At 33.7% G+C, this 16,512-nt stretch overlaps 2 protein-coding genes across 3 annotated transcripts in view; one reads left to right on the forward strand and one right to left on the reverse strand.

Annotated features, from left to right (window-relative positions):
* Window positions 1-16,512, forward strand: part of LOC114329904 (uncharacterized) — a 140,553-nt gene that overhangs the window by 103,119 nt on the left and 20,922 nt on the right. For both annotated transcript variants that reach the window (XM_050645279.1, XM_050645278.1), the window contains exons 7-8: window positions 8,012-8,262; window positions 12,550-12,698. In XM_050645279.1, coding sequence (XP_050501236.1) covers window positions 8,012-8,262; window positions 12,550-12,698 — 400 coding nt within the window. The remainder of the gene's footprint in view (window positions 1-8,011; window positions 8,263-12,549; window positions 12,699-16,512) is intronic.
* The window catches only part of LOC114329905 (uncharacterized), a 787,321-nt gene that overhangs the window by 81,808 nt on the left and 689,001 nt on the right, over window positions 1-16,512 (reverse strand). The gene's annotated exons all lie outside the window — the stretch shown is intronic.

Raw genomic sequence — 16,512 nt, forward strand, 5'->3', positions numbered from 1 at the left:
AAGGTCAGACAAGCGAAGTCGTGGAAGACCACCGACCAGATGGACCGACGACATTAAAAGAACAGCGACAGACTGGATTGCAGCTTCGCAAGACAGAGAAGGGTGGAGACATGTTGAGGAGGCCTATGTCCGACAGTGGACAAACTTGGCTGTGTGACGATGACGAAACCATCCTATCGGTGATGAAAATTCTTATGTATACTCACGGACAAAAATATTGCATAGATGCATGTGGAATGAAATTTTTTGTGCTGCTATCTTTAGTAGCCCTGTATCATAGACATAGGATTTCTTTTTCGAATGCGATGTGTTAAAGTATCATATAAATGCTGTAATCGGATTTAAATCTGATCTGGGCTATATGCTGGAGAGTATAATTTTTAAATTGAATCTCGTCAAGGTAAGTATTCACTATGCTAATGGCATGAAGACGTGCATTAGCACCAATACGTCATATCCAACACAGCACACTCCCACTTAGCAATGCAAGTTCCGTGTTAACGAGCGAAACGACGATTGTCGCATCAGCCAGTGGTAGGGAGCGTAACTATATGCCATATGGCGGTGAATTCAAAAGACCTGTAAAATTAACTGGGATTGAGAACTCATTTTAACCCATTAACCGCCAAGCAAAGAAATATTGCAATAATATGTAATATATTTGATTAACTAGAGTAAAATAAACTTAAACATTCGTAAAAAAATTTTTTTACACTTTGATAATGGCAGGTGTCACAACAACAAAATGGTTCGTTTTCGAACCTTTGGCGGAAATGAGGTATAAAAATTGAAATACACAATTTTATTTGTTGTGAAAAGTCTCAAAACATTTAGAGTGTAAATGGACCTGGAAGTTTTCATAAACAAAAATAATATGGTTAGAACATTGCCTACACCTTCTTTGTCAAAAATGAAGTCGAACGGCCCTCTATCCTTTTTAGAAATTATTTTAGATATTTGAAGTTTACACTTTCCAATCCTGTATCTTGCACTGTGCCAGTTGCATAAATTCGACGAATCGACATATTGTCTACTGTCTACAACACTACACATCCTCCCTTATGGAGCCCCCCTCCCCCACCCTAGATTATAACAAAACTGAATACCAGAATACCCGTCTTTCTAAAGGTACGTATCCACTATGTTCGTAATATTGGACCACCGAGGCACTGCCGCACGGTCTTTGGCGCACTGTTGCACGGTCCGGGAGCGCCAACCATCCACTATGTTCACGAACCTCTTGCACTCCGCGCTCCCTGCAACTGCTCCAATCGATACGGTATGCGTTCCTCTACATATAAACCGACACCAATTGGAACGACGAGAGACGGAGCGCGCACTGTTGCACGGTCCGGGAGTGCCTACCATTCACTATGTTTACAAACCACTTGCGCTCCGCGCTCCCTGCAACTGCTCCCATCTACATGCATGCGCTCCTCTACATATAAACCGCCACCTATTGGACCGTTGAGGCGGAGCGCACACTGTTGCATCGTCCGAGAGCGCCAACCATCCACTATGTTTACGAACTTCTTGCGCTCCGCGCTCCCTGCAACTGCTCCAATCGATACGGTATGCGCTCCCTTACATATAAACCGCCCCAGATTGGAGCGCCGAGGCAGAGTGCGCAAAATTGCACAGCCCGGGAGCGCCAAACGTGTCCACTATGTGGAGCAGTTGCAGGAGCTCGGAGTGAAAGCATAGTGGATACGTGTTTTTACACATAATAAAGAAATATCCCAACAAATTACTGCCTGTGCATCACCTTGAACTTATTCCTGATCAGACAGGATTATATGTCGACTTCCGCCAATGGTTCGTTATCGACCCATTATTTTCCAACACGAGATTTGATGACTCAGAAATTATTTTTTTTGTATTTTTATAACAATTGGTGTACAAATAGGTTAAAAAAATAATGTTTTAATTTATTTGACCACAAAAGTGTTATGCCGATAAAATTACTACAGTGAAAATAAAGTTGCGTCGAAGGATTGAAAATGTCGGACATTTAGAAAATATTTTTGTGATGAAAGCATGAGTTTGGAAATTAAACAAAATTAAATTTAGTTACACTTATATCTTCTGGTTCCTTAAAAAATACAAAGATTTAAAAAAAAATTAACGAATTGCCAAAAAAAAATTCTACAAAAAAATGGTGCGTTTTCGCACCTTTGGCGCTAAATGGGTTAATGTAAAGGAAAATTATCCTATATTTAATCAAAGGTAATAACACGAGTCCTCTAAATTTTATCGATAAATTTTTTTGTTTTCACGAAAACTTCTTTATTTGGTAAAATTACGAAAACAAACCGAATGATAAAATCACGAGTCCGAAGGACGAGTGATTTTATCCATTTCGGTTTGTTTGAGTGATTTTACCCTAAATAAAGAAGTTTAAGTATGAAAACGAAAAAATTTATCAAGCAAAATTTAGAGGACGAGTGGTATTTGAAAAGATTATTTTGTGAACCAATAATTATTAGTAAATACGGGCATACTTGCTTCGTGGTCTTACCCAGCTACGCTGGGTGAGTTCACCACAGTGCAGTGGTGTAATTGGTTTTGCCTAACCCCCAGGTGAATGCATTTTATTTAATTATTATTCACCCGTGTTTTTGTAATAATAAAATAGGAGAATGTAATTATAGAACTATTTTACTAATTCTACTAATATAATGTGTATTTTAAAAGTAACTATTGTTCCAAAATATTACGTTGTAAATATTCGAATCCTTTTATGTGATAACACTGGTTTGTTGAAATCGGCAACAAAATAGAAGAATTAGTTCTGTGTTCTGTGTACGGTTTACATCGGTTCTGTTTGACGTTTATGAAAAGTTTAGAAATATTTATTTTGAAAATAAAAACTGTAGAAAATCTGAGTATATCGTGGTTAGTGTTTTTAAAATATCTATGTACCAGGGCTGTTCATAAATTAAGTTAGTAAACGCAGGTATGTACGTATTTTGTGAAATTTAGGGTACCTTAAGTTTTATCAGGGAAGAGACTGTTTTATCAAGGAAGAGGCTGTTTTATCAGTATTACACTCAATGATTGGCTAGAACGACGCGTGGTGATTGGCTGAAAAAGCAAAAACGTCAGAATTTGACAGGTGAAAAAAAAATAATCAATATAACCTTAAAATAACAAAAAGAAACAAAATCCTTATCCTATACGATAATATTTATATCGTTGATTGATAAAAAAATATACCTGTATGTATTTATCAATCAACGTTTATAATTCGTATACTATTTGGATTTTCTTGTGTTATTTTGAGGTTATATTTATTTTCCAATACATTAAAATGCCAAAGTGGTTAAAAAATTAAAGAATAAAATATAGAATACAATCTTTATTTATAAAAATGTTTATATGTATGTCCATAAAATATGTTTGTTATCAATTATCAATGTAAAAACTTAAAACACAACTACCGTATTACATATACATACATACACTGAGCAGTGAGCACGTAAAGGTTGGAATAAATTCATTTTCTCGAGAATGGACGATTTTGGAAAAAAATCCCGAAAGAGGTCAATTTTTATTTTTAAATTACGACTTTTTGGCATATATATCATACTAGTGACGTCACCCATCTGGACGCGATGACGTCATCGATGACTTTTTTTAATAGGAATAGGGGTCGTGTGATAGCTCATTTGAAAGGTAATTTAATTCTCTATTCAGTAATATAAACATTTACATAAATATTTATACAGGGTGTCTAATAACATTTTTTTAAATTAAATTTATTGACATGAAAAGAAGAATGCATGTAATTTATTTAGTCCAAAATACATTTTACTGTTCTTAGAAAACAGAAAAAAATGTTTATTTAAAAAATAATCATTGCTTTTCCCTTAAATTAAATGTTCAAACTGTCAAGAGGAAGGTGAGTGGCGGCTTTAATATTGAATTTAAGCAAAAAACGATAATTATTTGTTAAATTAACATTATTTCCTGTTTTATAATAGCAGTAAAATGTATTTTGAGTTAAATAAATTACGCACATTCTTCTTTTTATGTCAATAAATTTAATTAAAAAAATTTTTTTTTGACACCCTGTATAAATAATTATGTTAATGTTTATATTACTGAATAGAGAATTAAATTACCTTTCAAATAAGCAATCACACGACCCCTATTCTCATTTAAAAAAATTATATATGACGTCATCACGCTCAGGTGGGTGACGTCACTAGTATGACACATATGTCAAAAAGTCGCAATTTAAAAATCAAAATGGACCTGTTTCGAGATTTTTTTTCAAAATTGTCCATTCTCGAGAAAATTAATTTATTCCAACCTTTACGTGCTCACTGTATATTTACACAATATTATTATATTTATTCATCAGTTTAAACCACACCAAAATTGTATACATTTGGAATAAAACGCAACTGCTGTAATTCACTTTACACTTTTTGTTGTTGGATGCATTATTTTGCACTATTTAAACGCTATTTATGAAAAAATAAAACACATAAATATGGCGTCGGATTTTTCTCAAGGAAATGAAAACTGACATAGAAAGTGACAGAACGAGCTGAACGAACGACGTGCAGAAACCTGCAGAGACGAGACTAGCAGTGCCATCCCGTGGAAGGGCGCAACCTAGCAAACGTGCGTTGACCTTCAATATCCCTGTTGCATTGCTAGGTGGGGGTGTGCTATGATATCCAATATGACTTTCAAATGGCAAAACATGATCTTCTAAAATGTTTTCAATGTACATATCAATCGGCATTCGCCTAATCACCTCCACGTGTTCGGTATGTCCTTTCAAAGCAAAACCGCTTTGTATGTAGCACTATGCCGCCACCACCAAAACTAACGCTTTGTATGAGGTTACAACTGACATACTTTTCTCAAACTCTTCTCTAGATGAAGTTTTGTAACCCCTGCATCCATATGGTGAACGGTATGCCAGATGTAACCTCATACAGAGTGTTAGTTTTGGTGGTGGCGGCATAGTGCTATGGAGTGGTAGTTCTTGGAAAGGAGAGACCGAACTTATGGAGGTGATTGGGTGAATGACAGCTGACAGGTACATTAAAAACATTTTAGAAGATCATGTTCTGCCATTTGCGAGATATGATATATTGGATAACAAATTGGTGTTAATGCACCATGACGCAGGTCTTCATGTCGGTAGAATACTGAATACTTACCTTGTTACATCATATAGCCCATATTAAATTTAAATCCGGTTATACCATTTATATGATACAGTAAAACATCGTATTCGGAAAAGAAATCCTATTTCTATGACACTGGGGGCAGCACAAAAATTTTTATTTCAAACGTTAATTTCAAAATATGCAATATTTTTGTCCGTGAGTGTATTTATCAAAGATATCTTCTCTCTCCCACATCACAGATATTTATACACTTCTATTATTTTCTTTACGCTGTTTAAAAAACATCGAACATTCTAGTCCATGGTTCCAAGTTGAGCTTTTTAAACTTTACTTTTATCCATCGACAGGAAGCATGGAGAGAAGTATGGAGAGCATACCTGGGGAAGTATGGAGAGCATTGGGAGAGACAGGAACAAGGTGGCTAGCAGGTCTAGTTAATAGAAAATAGAATTATGGAAGTTGGGCAAATGCCAGACGAATGAAGAAGCAGTATACTAGTACCTGTTTACAAAAACAAGGGAGATGTACAACAATGTGCAAACTACAGGGCTATAAAACTGCTTAGCCACACCATGAAGTAGGATTGCAGCAAGGCATGCTTAGTCCGTATTTATTCTTATTAGTTTTGGACCAGATAACAGCGAAACTACAGGGTAACATTCCATGGTGCTTAATGTATGCTGATGATGTCGTGTTAGTAGGAAATAGTGAAAGAGACTTAACAAAAACTGGAACAGTGGAGGCAAGCTCTGGAGGAAAAGGTTTAAAACTTAGTAGGACAAAAACAGAGTATTTGGAATGTTCATTTAAAGATGGAGTTACTACAAATAAAATGGTACCTTTGGATGGTGAAATGATTGTAAAAAGCAATAGTTTTAAGTACCTGGGATCGGTATTAGAGAGTAATGGGGAAATAGAGGGAGATGCATGCAGTAGAATTAGGGCTGGATGGATGAAGTGGAAAGAAGAGAGTGGTGTGTTGTGTGATAGAAAAATTCCAATGAAGCTGAAGGGAAAATTCTATAAAACAGCCATAAGACCGGCTATGATATACAGAACTGAATGTTGGGCAGTGAAAAAGAAAGAGGAACAACGAATGCATGTGGTGGAAATGAGAATGCTTAGATGGATGAGTGGAGTGACAAAGAAGGATAAAATTAGAAATGAGTATATTAGGGGAAGTCTAGGTGTGGCACCAATTGATGCCAAAATGAGAGAGCATAGGTTAAGATGGTTTGGTCATGTTCAACGTCGAGACGTTAATCACCCAATACGAAGAATAGCTGAAGTGCAGATTCCTGGAAGGAGTAGGAGAGGAAGACCAAAGAAGACCTGGTGGGAGACGATAAGGCAGGACATGTTGGTAAAGGGGATTAACATTGATATGACCCAAGATAGAATTGTGTGGAGAAATGCAATTAGGGAAGCCGACCCCACATAGGGATAAGGCAAAGAGAATGATGATGATTTTTATTAATCGACAGCTACACATTTTGTAAGATTTTTCTTCGATGTTTTCTCTATTTTTGTAAGCTTCCTGCTTTACCTCCTTTTAGATTGAACTGATGACGTTATACTTATTTATAAACTAGGAAAAAGAAGAACTTCTTCCAGAAGAAACAGGAAATATACACCTTAAATGTTAGTAGGAAATATAGGTATAATACACCTTCAATTTAAGTAGGAAACATTTCATGCATTACACCATTAGAGGGGCACTTCGATGGAGTATTCAGAGAACCATATTTTTCTTTGTGTATTAATTTCCATTTTTCTGAAAAAGTATTAGTTTGAGTATCAAACCCCTAAAAGACCGCTCCTGTGTCGTTTTTTTTTCATGACATCAAAAACTACATTAAAACGAATTTTGGAACAACAACGGGAAATTTTATCCAATATAATGAAATTAAAATGAACTAAATTAATATAATATATAATCCATAAATAGTTTACTCATTAATAATACATAATAAACTAATTAGAAAGCTCAAACTGGTGTCCATCGATTTTCATAAACCTGCAGTCTCTTTCCATTTTCAAAAAATATGGATATAATATTAATTTTTGTAATAAAAAATCCTATTGGATTAACTACGTTGTTATACGCTACTAACCATCCAAAAACAAATGTTTTACAAAATTTCATTTTATTGTGGCTTTTGATGTGGTATAGAACATTTTTGCAGACGACTTACTCCATATTTCACACCGGGTAGATCATGCCTGCCAACTTCTTCAAGACCTTTTAGTACACGAGTTGGCCTTAAAATTAACTTTTTCAAAACACAATACATGACTAACCTTGTATGGTCAAAAACATCTCAACTAATGGCACGCAAATTTAACGAGTGTGTATTACCTATAAATATCTCGACCACGATATTACATTGCGAAGAGAAAATCGAACCCCACAGTTAAACAGAATAGGACTATTATGGACAACTTAAGGAAAACTGAGGGTAACCATTAGATCAACTCTTTCCATGTGCTTGAAAAGGAAGGTCTTTGGTCATTATGTACACCTAGCTCTAACGTAGGGAGCAGAAACATTGACCCTTACCAGAAAAGTAATCAATGTGCCACTCTAATGATGTGCGCACATGGTATATTCCCTATTTACAGTTACGGAATTTAAAGAAAGACGGTTGACAAATGACAGATATCTGTATTGTTAAAACAGATCCTCCTATTTGGAATAAAATTCGATCTGTTTTAGCATTTTCACAAAATCTTTATTACTCCAAATATCAGTGTGAAATTTTTCCAGTATAATATAACGACTAAATACCTTCTAATAAATGATTGATGATTTTTTATTAGTTATACCTAGTACCAGTACGATAATCTGATAAAACTTTTAGACAGTATCCCTATCCAAGCTACCAAACTCCACTGCACTTCCTGCAACTGCCATCTTGGAAGTGCTTTAAATAATATCAAAAATGTTTACGTCCATCCGCTTTTAAGCGTCTTAATTTGCAAAGAATGCTTCGACTTTTATACAGTGGGCGACTTTGAGCTGGATGAAGATGGCCAAGAAAAATTCTGCAGGTGGTGCGGTCAAGGTGGAAAACTTTTTTGCTGTAACGAATGCCCTAGAGGTTTTTGTACGGTAAGTTGGCAGCTTGCGTTCATACATTGAAATTCAAAACTGTATCACTAAGTTCTTCTTCTTCCTCTTTATAAACAATTCTGCTTGTTCATTGGCGGATTAATACCTCTGGACGTATTTCACTCCATCTTTTGCGCGTCCAATACTTCTTTTGCCGATTGGTGATTTATCTCTTGCTGTTTTGACCACATGGGTCTCCACCATTCTGCTTATATAGTTATTTCATTTCTTTTTCTATTTAGTTTCCATTTATTTATATCCTTTACGTTAAATTTTCTTCTAATATCTTCAGTTCTATTTCGATCTCTAAGCGTTTCCAGGTACTCTTTGTGTTGTGGCTTTGTCAGGTCTTGTTTCTCATGCATATGGCATTATGGGTCTTCCACTGGCTTTATAAATTTTTAAGTTCATCTCAGTGTTAATATGGCCTTATATATTAAAGATTAAAGCATTCTGCCAGTCTATTTGCTTTTTGTACTTGATCCCTCACCTCTTTGTCCAGGTCTTCATAGCTGGACAGTGTAATTTCAAGGTATTTTATTTCCATCTAGTTCAATACTGATGCAACCAATTTCAATACGTCAAATTGGTTATTTGCTGATTACTATTGCTTTATTGTTGTAGACTTTCTTATATTAAATCTCCTGACTAGTCTTTGCAGACTATCGATATTTTGGTCTTTCAATATTCCATCGTCTACGTAACCGAGTATTTTTACTTCTTTGTATCCTCTTCCGTTGTTGACACTAGATGATTTCACACATAACAAATGACACAAGATTAACCTAAAGAGAATAGTCTATGTCTATAGGTATAGTACGTAACAAATAATTTTATAAAACCTTAATCTTAAGAATAAAATAAAAATTCCATTTTTATTCAGTTGCAATGCGAAGGCAAAACCGTCCTATTTTTCACTTAGAACAGGGAGCGCAGTCCAGCACTCTGAATCGACCATTTTCGACTCTTATTAGTCATAATCGGAGGCCTGCTGACCTGCTGCTCTCTGCTCGAAGTGACCAAACCATGAAAGCTTATCCCCACATTGCAAATGACGTGTATGGGGTAGGTGACTAGCGTCATCTGCCAACAGAAAGGTAAAGTTTTCAAAAAAACCATACAGAAGTAAAAACTTCTTTTGTATATTGGTATAAAAAGTTTTATTAAAAAACATAAAAGTCCTCCAAAAGGATTTGCAGAACGTTTTCAATCTGAATCAGATCATCCTCAGTGCGTTCTGCTTCGTAAAAGAAACTAGCAACTTTTTGAAAAAGGTTACATCGATATTTATGGTTTACATAATAATTAAGTGGTATTTGTAGCGACTCCAAGTCGATGTTACAAGATGAAATGTGTTAGGAGTGCTCAAAGGGCAACATGGTTCCCTGATGACTTGGAGTCGCTACAAATACCACTTAATTATTATGTAAACCATAAATATCGATGTAACCTTTTTCAAAAAGTTGCTAGTTTCTTTTACGAAGCAGAACGCACTGAGGATGATCTGATTCAGATTGAAAACGTTTTGCAAATCCTTTTGGAGGACTTTTATGTTTTTTAATAAAACTTTTTATACCAATATACAAAAGAAGTTTTTACTTCTGTATGGTTTTTTTAACTATGGTATACAGCCAGCTACGGGGACTTTCCCATTGATTTTGTAAAGTTTTCAATCCTAATAGCAACATTAATAATATTGAAAAATATTAAAAATATTACTAAAAGATTTTTAATTGAAAACTTATTGGTCCATTTCCCTGGTAACACCTCCATAACTTCTAAAATTTGCAAGCCAGATGGATGCTGAAGCGAAGAAGACAAGGGGGAATTTAAAAACTTACAATTCACGACCCCGTCTGTTCAGCTGGTGATAAGCTTAATCTTAATCTTATTACAAAGTCATTTGTATTTGAATGATGTGGTTACGTTTTCGGCACAGGTAGATATTAATAAATTTTAATCTATTGTACTTTTAATTATTATACCTGCTGTTCAGTATGTCCATCTACGAAAATTTAACCATAGTACTCAAATACAAATGACTTTGTAATAGGATTAAGGTAGCGATTTCTAAAATATTTTGAAACGTAGGTACTATACTGTAAACTATTCTGACTTATATTCATAGATGTTTTCAATAGATTTAGATATTTAGAGGAACTTCTTTATTATACAGAAGGAAATTTTAGTGACAAGATGTAGGATAGTATTCAACAAGTTTATACCTCTGTAGTTTTCTGGCATTTTTTATCTCCTTTTTTAAATAGTAAGTAGAATTAATTCGGTAATTCTCCTCTTTTGTGATATTTTATTGGGCTTTTTAATTTAATGTTGTTTAGTCATTGCTGATTCCCAATATTTCCGTAATAATTCTTTTGGTATTCCGTCTATACTTGCAGGTTTTCTGTTCTTCAGCTTTTCAAGTGTTTTTCGCACTTCCTGTGCATTTACATTAACTTCTTCATTTCGTGGTAATATCTGGTATTTCCGGTTCTAGAGTCATTTTATTATTAAGTTGTGGACGAATACTTAAATGAAAAAATGGCAAAAAATTAAAAATGTATAATGAATATTCGATTTTTGTAATAGTACAGGATCCTAATATAGGTCGATTTGTACCCATCTGCTTGCCGAATGAAACATTTTTTTTATTAAATTTCATACATAGACAAATATTTCTTGCATGGGTTGCCTATCAAAATCGTGTCATAGCTATCCTTAAGGGGGGGCGTAGGGGTTGAAATCAATATTTCAAGCACATTTTTTTAAAGTATGGTAGAATTATTTTATTTTTAAAATAAATTAGCATATTCAGCACAATTCATAGATTATTCAAGAAAGAATTCAAGGAGAAATATTGAAAAATATGCCAACGGTGGCAAATTTTTCAAGACACCTCAAAAAACAATGAATTTTGACTTTTTGATATCACTCAGAAGTCAAAACAACGAAAATTTCACCCTTTTTGCAAAAAAGGGTGAAAATCAACATATTTATTATTGTTAAACAAAAAATAAGCATAAAACAAAAAATATCTCGACAGCGTTACTTCAAGGAAAATCTAAAGAAAATATATCCAAAATTCCAGGTGGGTTGGTCAAGTAGTTTTTGAGTTACAATGTCTACAGTCTTTGAAAAAAGCAGTTTTGAGAAAAACGCGTTTAAAGTATTGTCAAATTTTATTTTCAATTTCTTTTTTGTCTGTCAAATCGTAAAGTGATGCACACTGGAATATGTTGTTGAATCGCGGGGTAATTTAAAAAGAAAATAAGAACAGCTGCTGACCGTTTCTCACCACGGTCAAGCGCGCTGGCGCGAAGTTGCTGCAAAGCGAGTCGAAGGCAGGGAGGTAGGGAGATAGTGTTGAATATCCCTATCTTCGACTCGCTTTGCAGTAGGTTCGCACCAGCACCCAGCACGCTTGAACATAGTGAACAACGGTCAAGAGCTGTTCTCATTCTCTTTTGTAAATTACTCCGGATTCAAAAATATTCCGGTGTGCATCATTTTAGGATTTGACAAACAAAAAAGAAATTGAAAATAAAAATTGACAATACCTTAAACGCTTTTTCGCCAAAACTGCTTTTGTAAAGGCTGTAGACTTTCTAACTCAAAAACTACTTGACCGACCCACCTGGAATTGTGTATGTTTTTTTAGACAGTCTTTGAGGTAACGCAGTCGAGATCTATTTTGTTTTATGCTTATTTTTTGTTCAACAATAATAAATAGGTTGATTTTCACCCTTTTTTTACAAAAAAATTCGTTGTTTTTATTTCTGAGTGATATCAAAAAGCCAAAAATCGATAAAACTAAAAAAAGTCGACAGTGTTACCGCAAAAAACTCATAAGCTAATAAAATATTTTTGAATTTTTTGTTTACCATGATCCAATGATGAGTTCTGATGTCCACCGCAAAATTCATTATATTTTGAAGTGTTTTCAAAAATTTGCCATCGTTGGCTTGTTTTTTTCAATATTTATTTTCCTTGAATTTTTTCTTGAATAATCTATGCATTGTACTGAATATGCCTATGTAATTTAAAAATAAAATAATTCTAGCATACTTCCAAAAAAATGTGCTTGAAATATTGACTTCACCCTTACGCCCCCCCCCCCCCCCTAGAGGATAGCTATGACACGATTTTGATAGGCAACCCATGCTAGAAATATTTGTCTATGTATGATATTTAATAAAAAAAAATGTTTCATCCAGCAAGCAGATGGGTACATATCGACCTATATACGGATCTAACGACTATAAAAATACATGTGTTTTTTTGTTGTAGACTTGCGTCCAATTTAATTTTTCGTCTACGCGGTACTACCAAATACGAAACGCTCACTATTGGAAATGTTTTATATGCAATCCATCATCGATAATGCATCTTAAAGTGAAATGTTTTCAGTTCGCAAAATATGTATGCAAGGAATTGACGTAAGTATATAAACAAATAAAAGACATTCAAAAATTGAAAAAGTTTTCAATGTGTCTATGTATAAGTAATATTCCTTGCTAGCAAAAAAATGTAGTATAGTTTTTTCTCCACTACTTACTAGTATTGAATGTAATAATTCCCATATAATTTTTTTAACATATATATTTATTCTGACACAGTTGCTTCTTTTGTGTAATGATTATTCCATTTTTTTGTATGCATGAGTTAGTATCAACAATTTTTCCATGCTGTTTTTTGTAAACAAGCATGTTAGATGTTAGGTTAGGTTAGGTGTAATAACAACGCATGAATTACCAAATCAATTTTTAATCGATTATTATTATGATATCTGTACGGAACGGAACAACGACTAATTTGAAATAAGTAGCCCTTTAAAGTAACGTTTTTCGCGCGGACTGCCAAGAGTGAGTGACGGGGGAAGAAGTTTGGAGCCCGCTAGATTTTAAGATTGGAACTGCAAATTTGAACGCGATGAAAAATTTGCAATATGTCCGGTCCTAAAAATCAGAATCTACATTCTGCATTAATTTCTTTGTAAAATCGGAAAATAACTCTTCTTAGGGCCGGTATTTCCAACCGCACTTAAACCACAGCTTACTTTAAACCTGAGCTTAGATGCCTGTATGTCCACTTCGATTTGAGGCTTAAGCATAGGCTTAAACCGAATAATTTTAAGCTCGCGCGGGAGTTGGTTTAAGCCTTTGCTTAAAATTTGTTTTCTGTTTTTTAAGGTTAATTCTATAGATTAATAATTCTAGAGTTATTTTGAAAACCAACTTTTGCGTAATAACGTTATTATTGGATTATTAACGATTATTAAAATAAAATTCTTACTGCATTTAGAAGGTGTAGGCACATAAAAATTATTTATTTCTACAATGCTTGGTATATTTATTTTACAAAAGTAAACTTACATTATAATTTGACATTTTAAAGAATATATCCGATAAACAAAATTAAAAAGACGGATCTTCTATTGCTTATGCAAAATAACAATGAAACATATTTTATATCCAGAGAAAATATAGATAATATACTAACAACACATGTACCATATAAACAAAATTAAGTAAAGTAAAAATGAATTAGACACATACAGATGACAAGATAAAATTAACTGTCAACGGTAACGGTAGTGGTTTTTACCTCAGAACAGTTAGTTCTGGCATTTTGGCGTATTCCGAGGTACCAAACCAATTAACTTGACAGTTGAGGACCAGTTTAGTTAAGGAAAAGATGGAAATACGGCACCCAGCTTAAGCTTCTCCTTAACTTTTGACAGAGGCTTAGCTAAGCAAAAGCTTAAGTAGCTGTTGAAATACTTGCCCTTAGACTTCGTTTAAACACTTCTTTGATAATTTTATGTAGAAAGGTCCCGTTCACATGGTACGGCACTGCACGTTTCTTACAGTATTATATTTTAAACGCTTAAAAAGAAGTGTATCCACATGAACATTCTTCATTCAGACAAAAAATAGTCGTTTAGTCGTAATAGTCGTTTTTGTAGAGGTGAAACATTTCTGACATTAAAGATTTAGGTCATCGCGGTTAAAGATACTAATCGCAATTCCTAATCAAAAACTAAAAAACCAAGAAAGTTTAATATCGTATCGAAAATTGAATAAGCAAAATGTATCCAAATAATTGGTATCAGAAAATCGTTTTATTTTCTGAACGAAAAACCTGATAGTTCATTTTACGTTTACCTATTAAACGGCCGATAAACAAAAATTTATGATGGGATTTTACTATCAAATTATCTCTGCATCTATAAAGATACAATAAATCACACATTATTACACCTATACATTTAGAAAACAGCACTAAAGCGTTAAGGAACTTATTAGTCACGGCAGAAAAAACCGAGAAACCACAAAAAAATTTTCAATATTAAAAAAAGTTAAAAATTAAAATTTCTAATAATATTCTCAACACACAATAGAAAGAAATATCTTTGACAATATATCACAATAGAAGTAATAAATGAACTGCACCTAAAAACTAGTTAGTTTGACTTTTACCAGTCTCACTTAAGGGAGGATAGTTTGAAATCAACAATTTCAAGCACATTTTTGTGAATTTTCTTTTAAACAGTGGTACAATTATTGTACTTTTAAATTAAATATACATACGTATTAACCCTTAAGATCCTGAATTAATTTATTTACAAAATTTTATTTTTTTTATTTTGATGTATTCAGAAGAAGGTTTTAAAACAAAATGCATTTTTTTTCTTAATTATTTTTGATTTTTTAGAAAATTGCCGTTACATATATGTAACGGTGGAAGATATAGGAGCAAACATATTTAAAATATTTCCGATTATAAATTTCAAAATAACAAACAAATACAAAACTAAATAAATGAAAAATCATAATCAAGTTATTGTAGATGAAAATCTATGTTGCACTTGATGCACACTCCCACATTGCACTTGCAACCCATGCACATATGAAATACAGCATTCATCTGCAAAACGTCTCCTTTTCTTATCAGAAATATAGGTCAGGAGATGATCAATCTTTTCATATCTTATATCTACGACTACTTTGGACGAAGATGGCCTGCCTGCATCTTTTGGTTTGGTACCTTATTTCGTAAGATACGATGTTACCAGATACCTTCGAAATTCTAGTTGTGGCATAGGATCATTGGATCTTTTATGTCCAGTTATGTCCAGCATCAATGTAAATAGACCATTATGTCCATAGTTATGTCCAGCATCAATGTAAATAGACACCACCATCATTTTTTAGAGCAAATTCCTACTTGGTATCTAGCTACATTCTGGTCCATAAGATCCACTTCAACTTTCCTTTCACTAGTTTTTTAGCTTTTGCTGATGATCTGGAAGGCTGAGCCTCGTCAATATCATCATATATTTCGAAATCTCTTTCACTATTTCGCAAAACAAGTTCAACAGGTGCTCTTAGAATTCTCTCGGACAGCCTGTTAAAATCATTATATTCCTCATCGCCAAACTCCTCGTCTGTAAGCACATTCAATTCCGGGGTTTCAGTACCTATATATAGCATCAACGTCTAAAGTTTCAACGGCATCAATCATCTCCAGCGCCTTTTGAAGAGAAAACATTTTGAAGAGAAAACAGAGAGAAAAAATTTGTTTTTAAATCATAATTTTTAAAATTTTTATTTTAAAACCAATTTTTTTTTTCAAAAATAAGCACTTTGAATGGATGAAACAGATCATATAAACACAACATAAGTAAAGTAACCTGTGAAGCGGTAACGATTAATTTCATTTTTCTACAACCGTGTTAAAAATGCAATTTTTAGCACTCCATACGAGCGTTAAAAATGCTACTTTAAGGCACTAGTGCTTTAAAATATTTTTAAGGCACTGCAGTTCGTATTGACCGTATAGGCAATTTTGATGTTATGTCAAAAAAATATAAAAATGGAATGTCAGTCAAGTTCAATTACCATTTTTAGTAGATATTGTCCTGTAATTACGTTTGTAGAAAAAATATTGTATGATATGCGTGTTAAAAAGTACATTTTTAAGGCACTCATGTGAATTGCAGAACTCGCTATCGCTGATTCTGCAAACTTTCACATGCGTGCCTTAAACGTGTACTTTTAACACTTATATCATAAATAACTATTAAGTTGCTAATTGGGGGGTGATCTTCCTGATTTTTTTTTGCCAAAACAAAAGGGACCAACTTTATTTTGAGCGTAACTTGCCTACATTTGATGCTTGAATTTTTTTTTATAAAAACAGAAATAAACACTTTAAAAAAGTTGAAATGTTTTTTCCCCAAGAATGCTT

This window comes from Diabrotica virgifera, chromosome 3 (genome assembly GCF_917563875.1).
Source record: "Diabrotica virgifera virgifera chromosome 3, PGI_DIABVI_V3a".
Taxonomy (NCBI): domain Eukaryota; kingdom Metazoa; phylum Arthropoda; class Insecta; order Coleoptera; family Chrysomelidae; genus Diabrotica; species Diabrotica virgifera.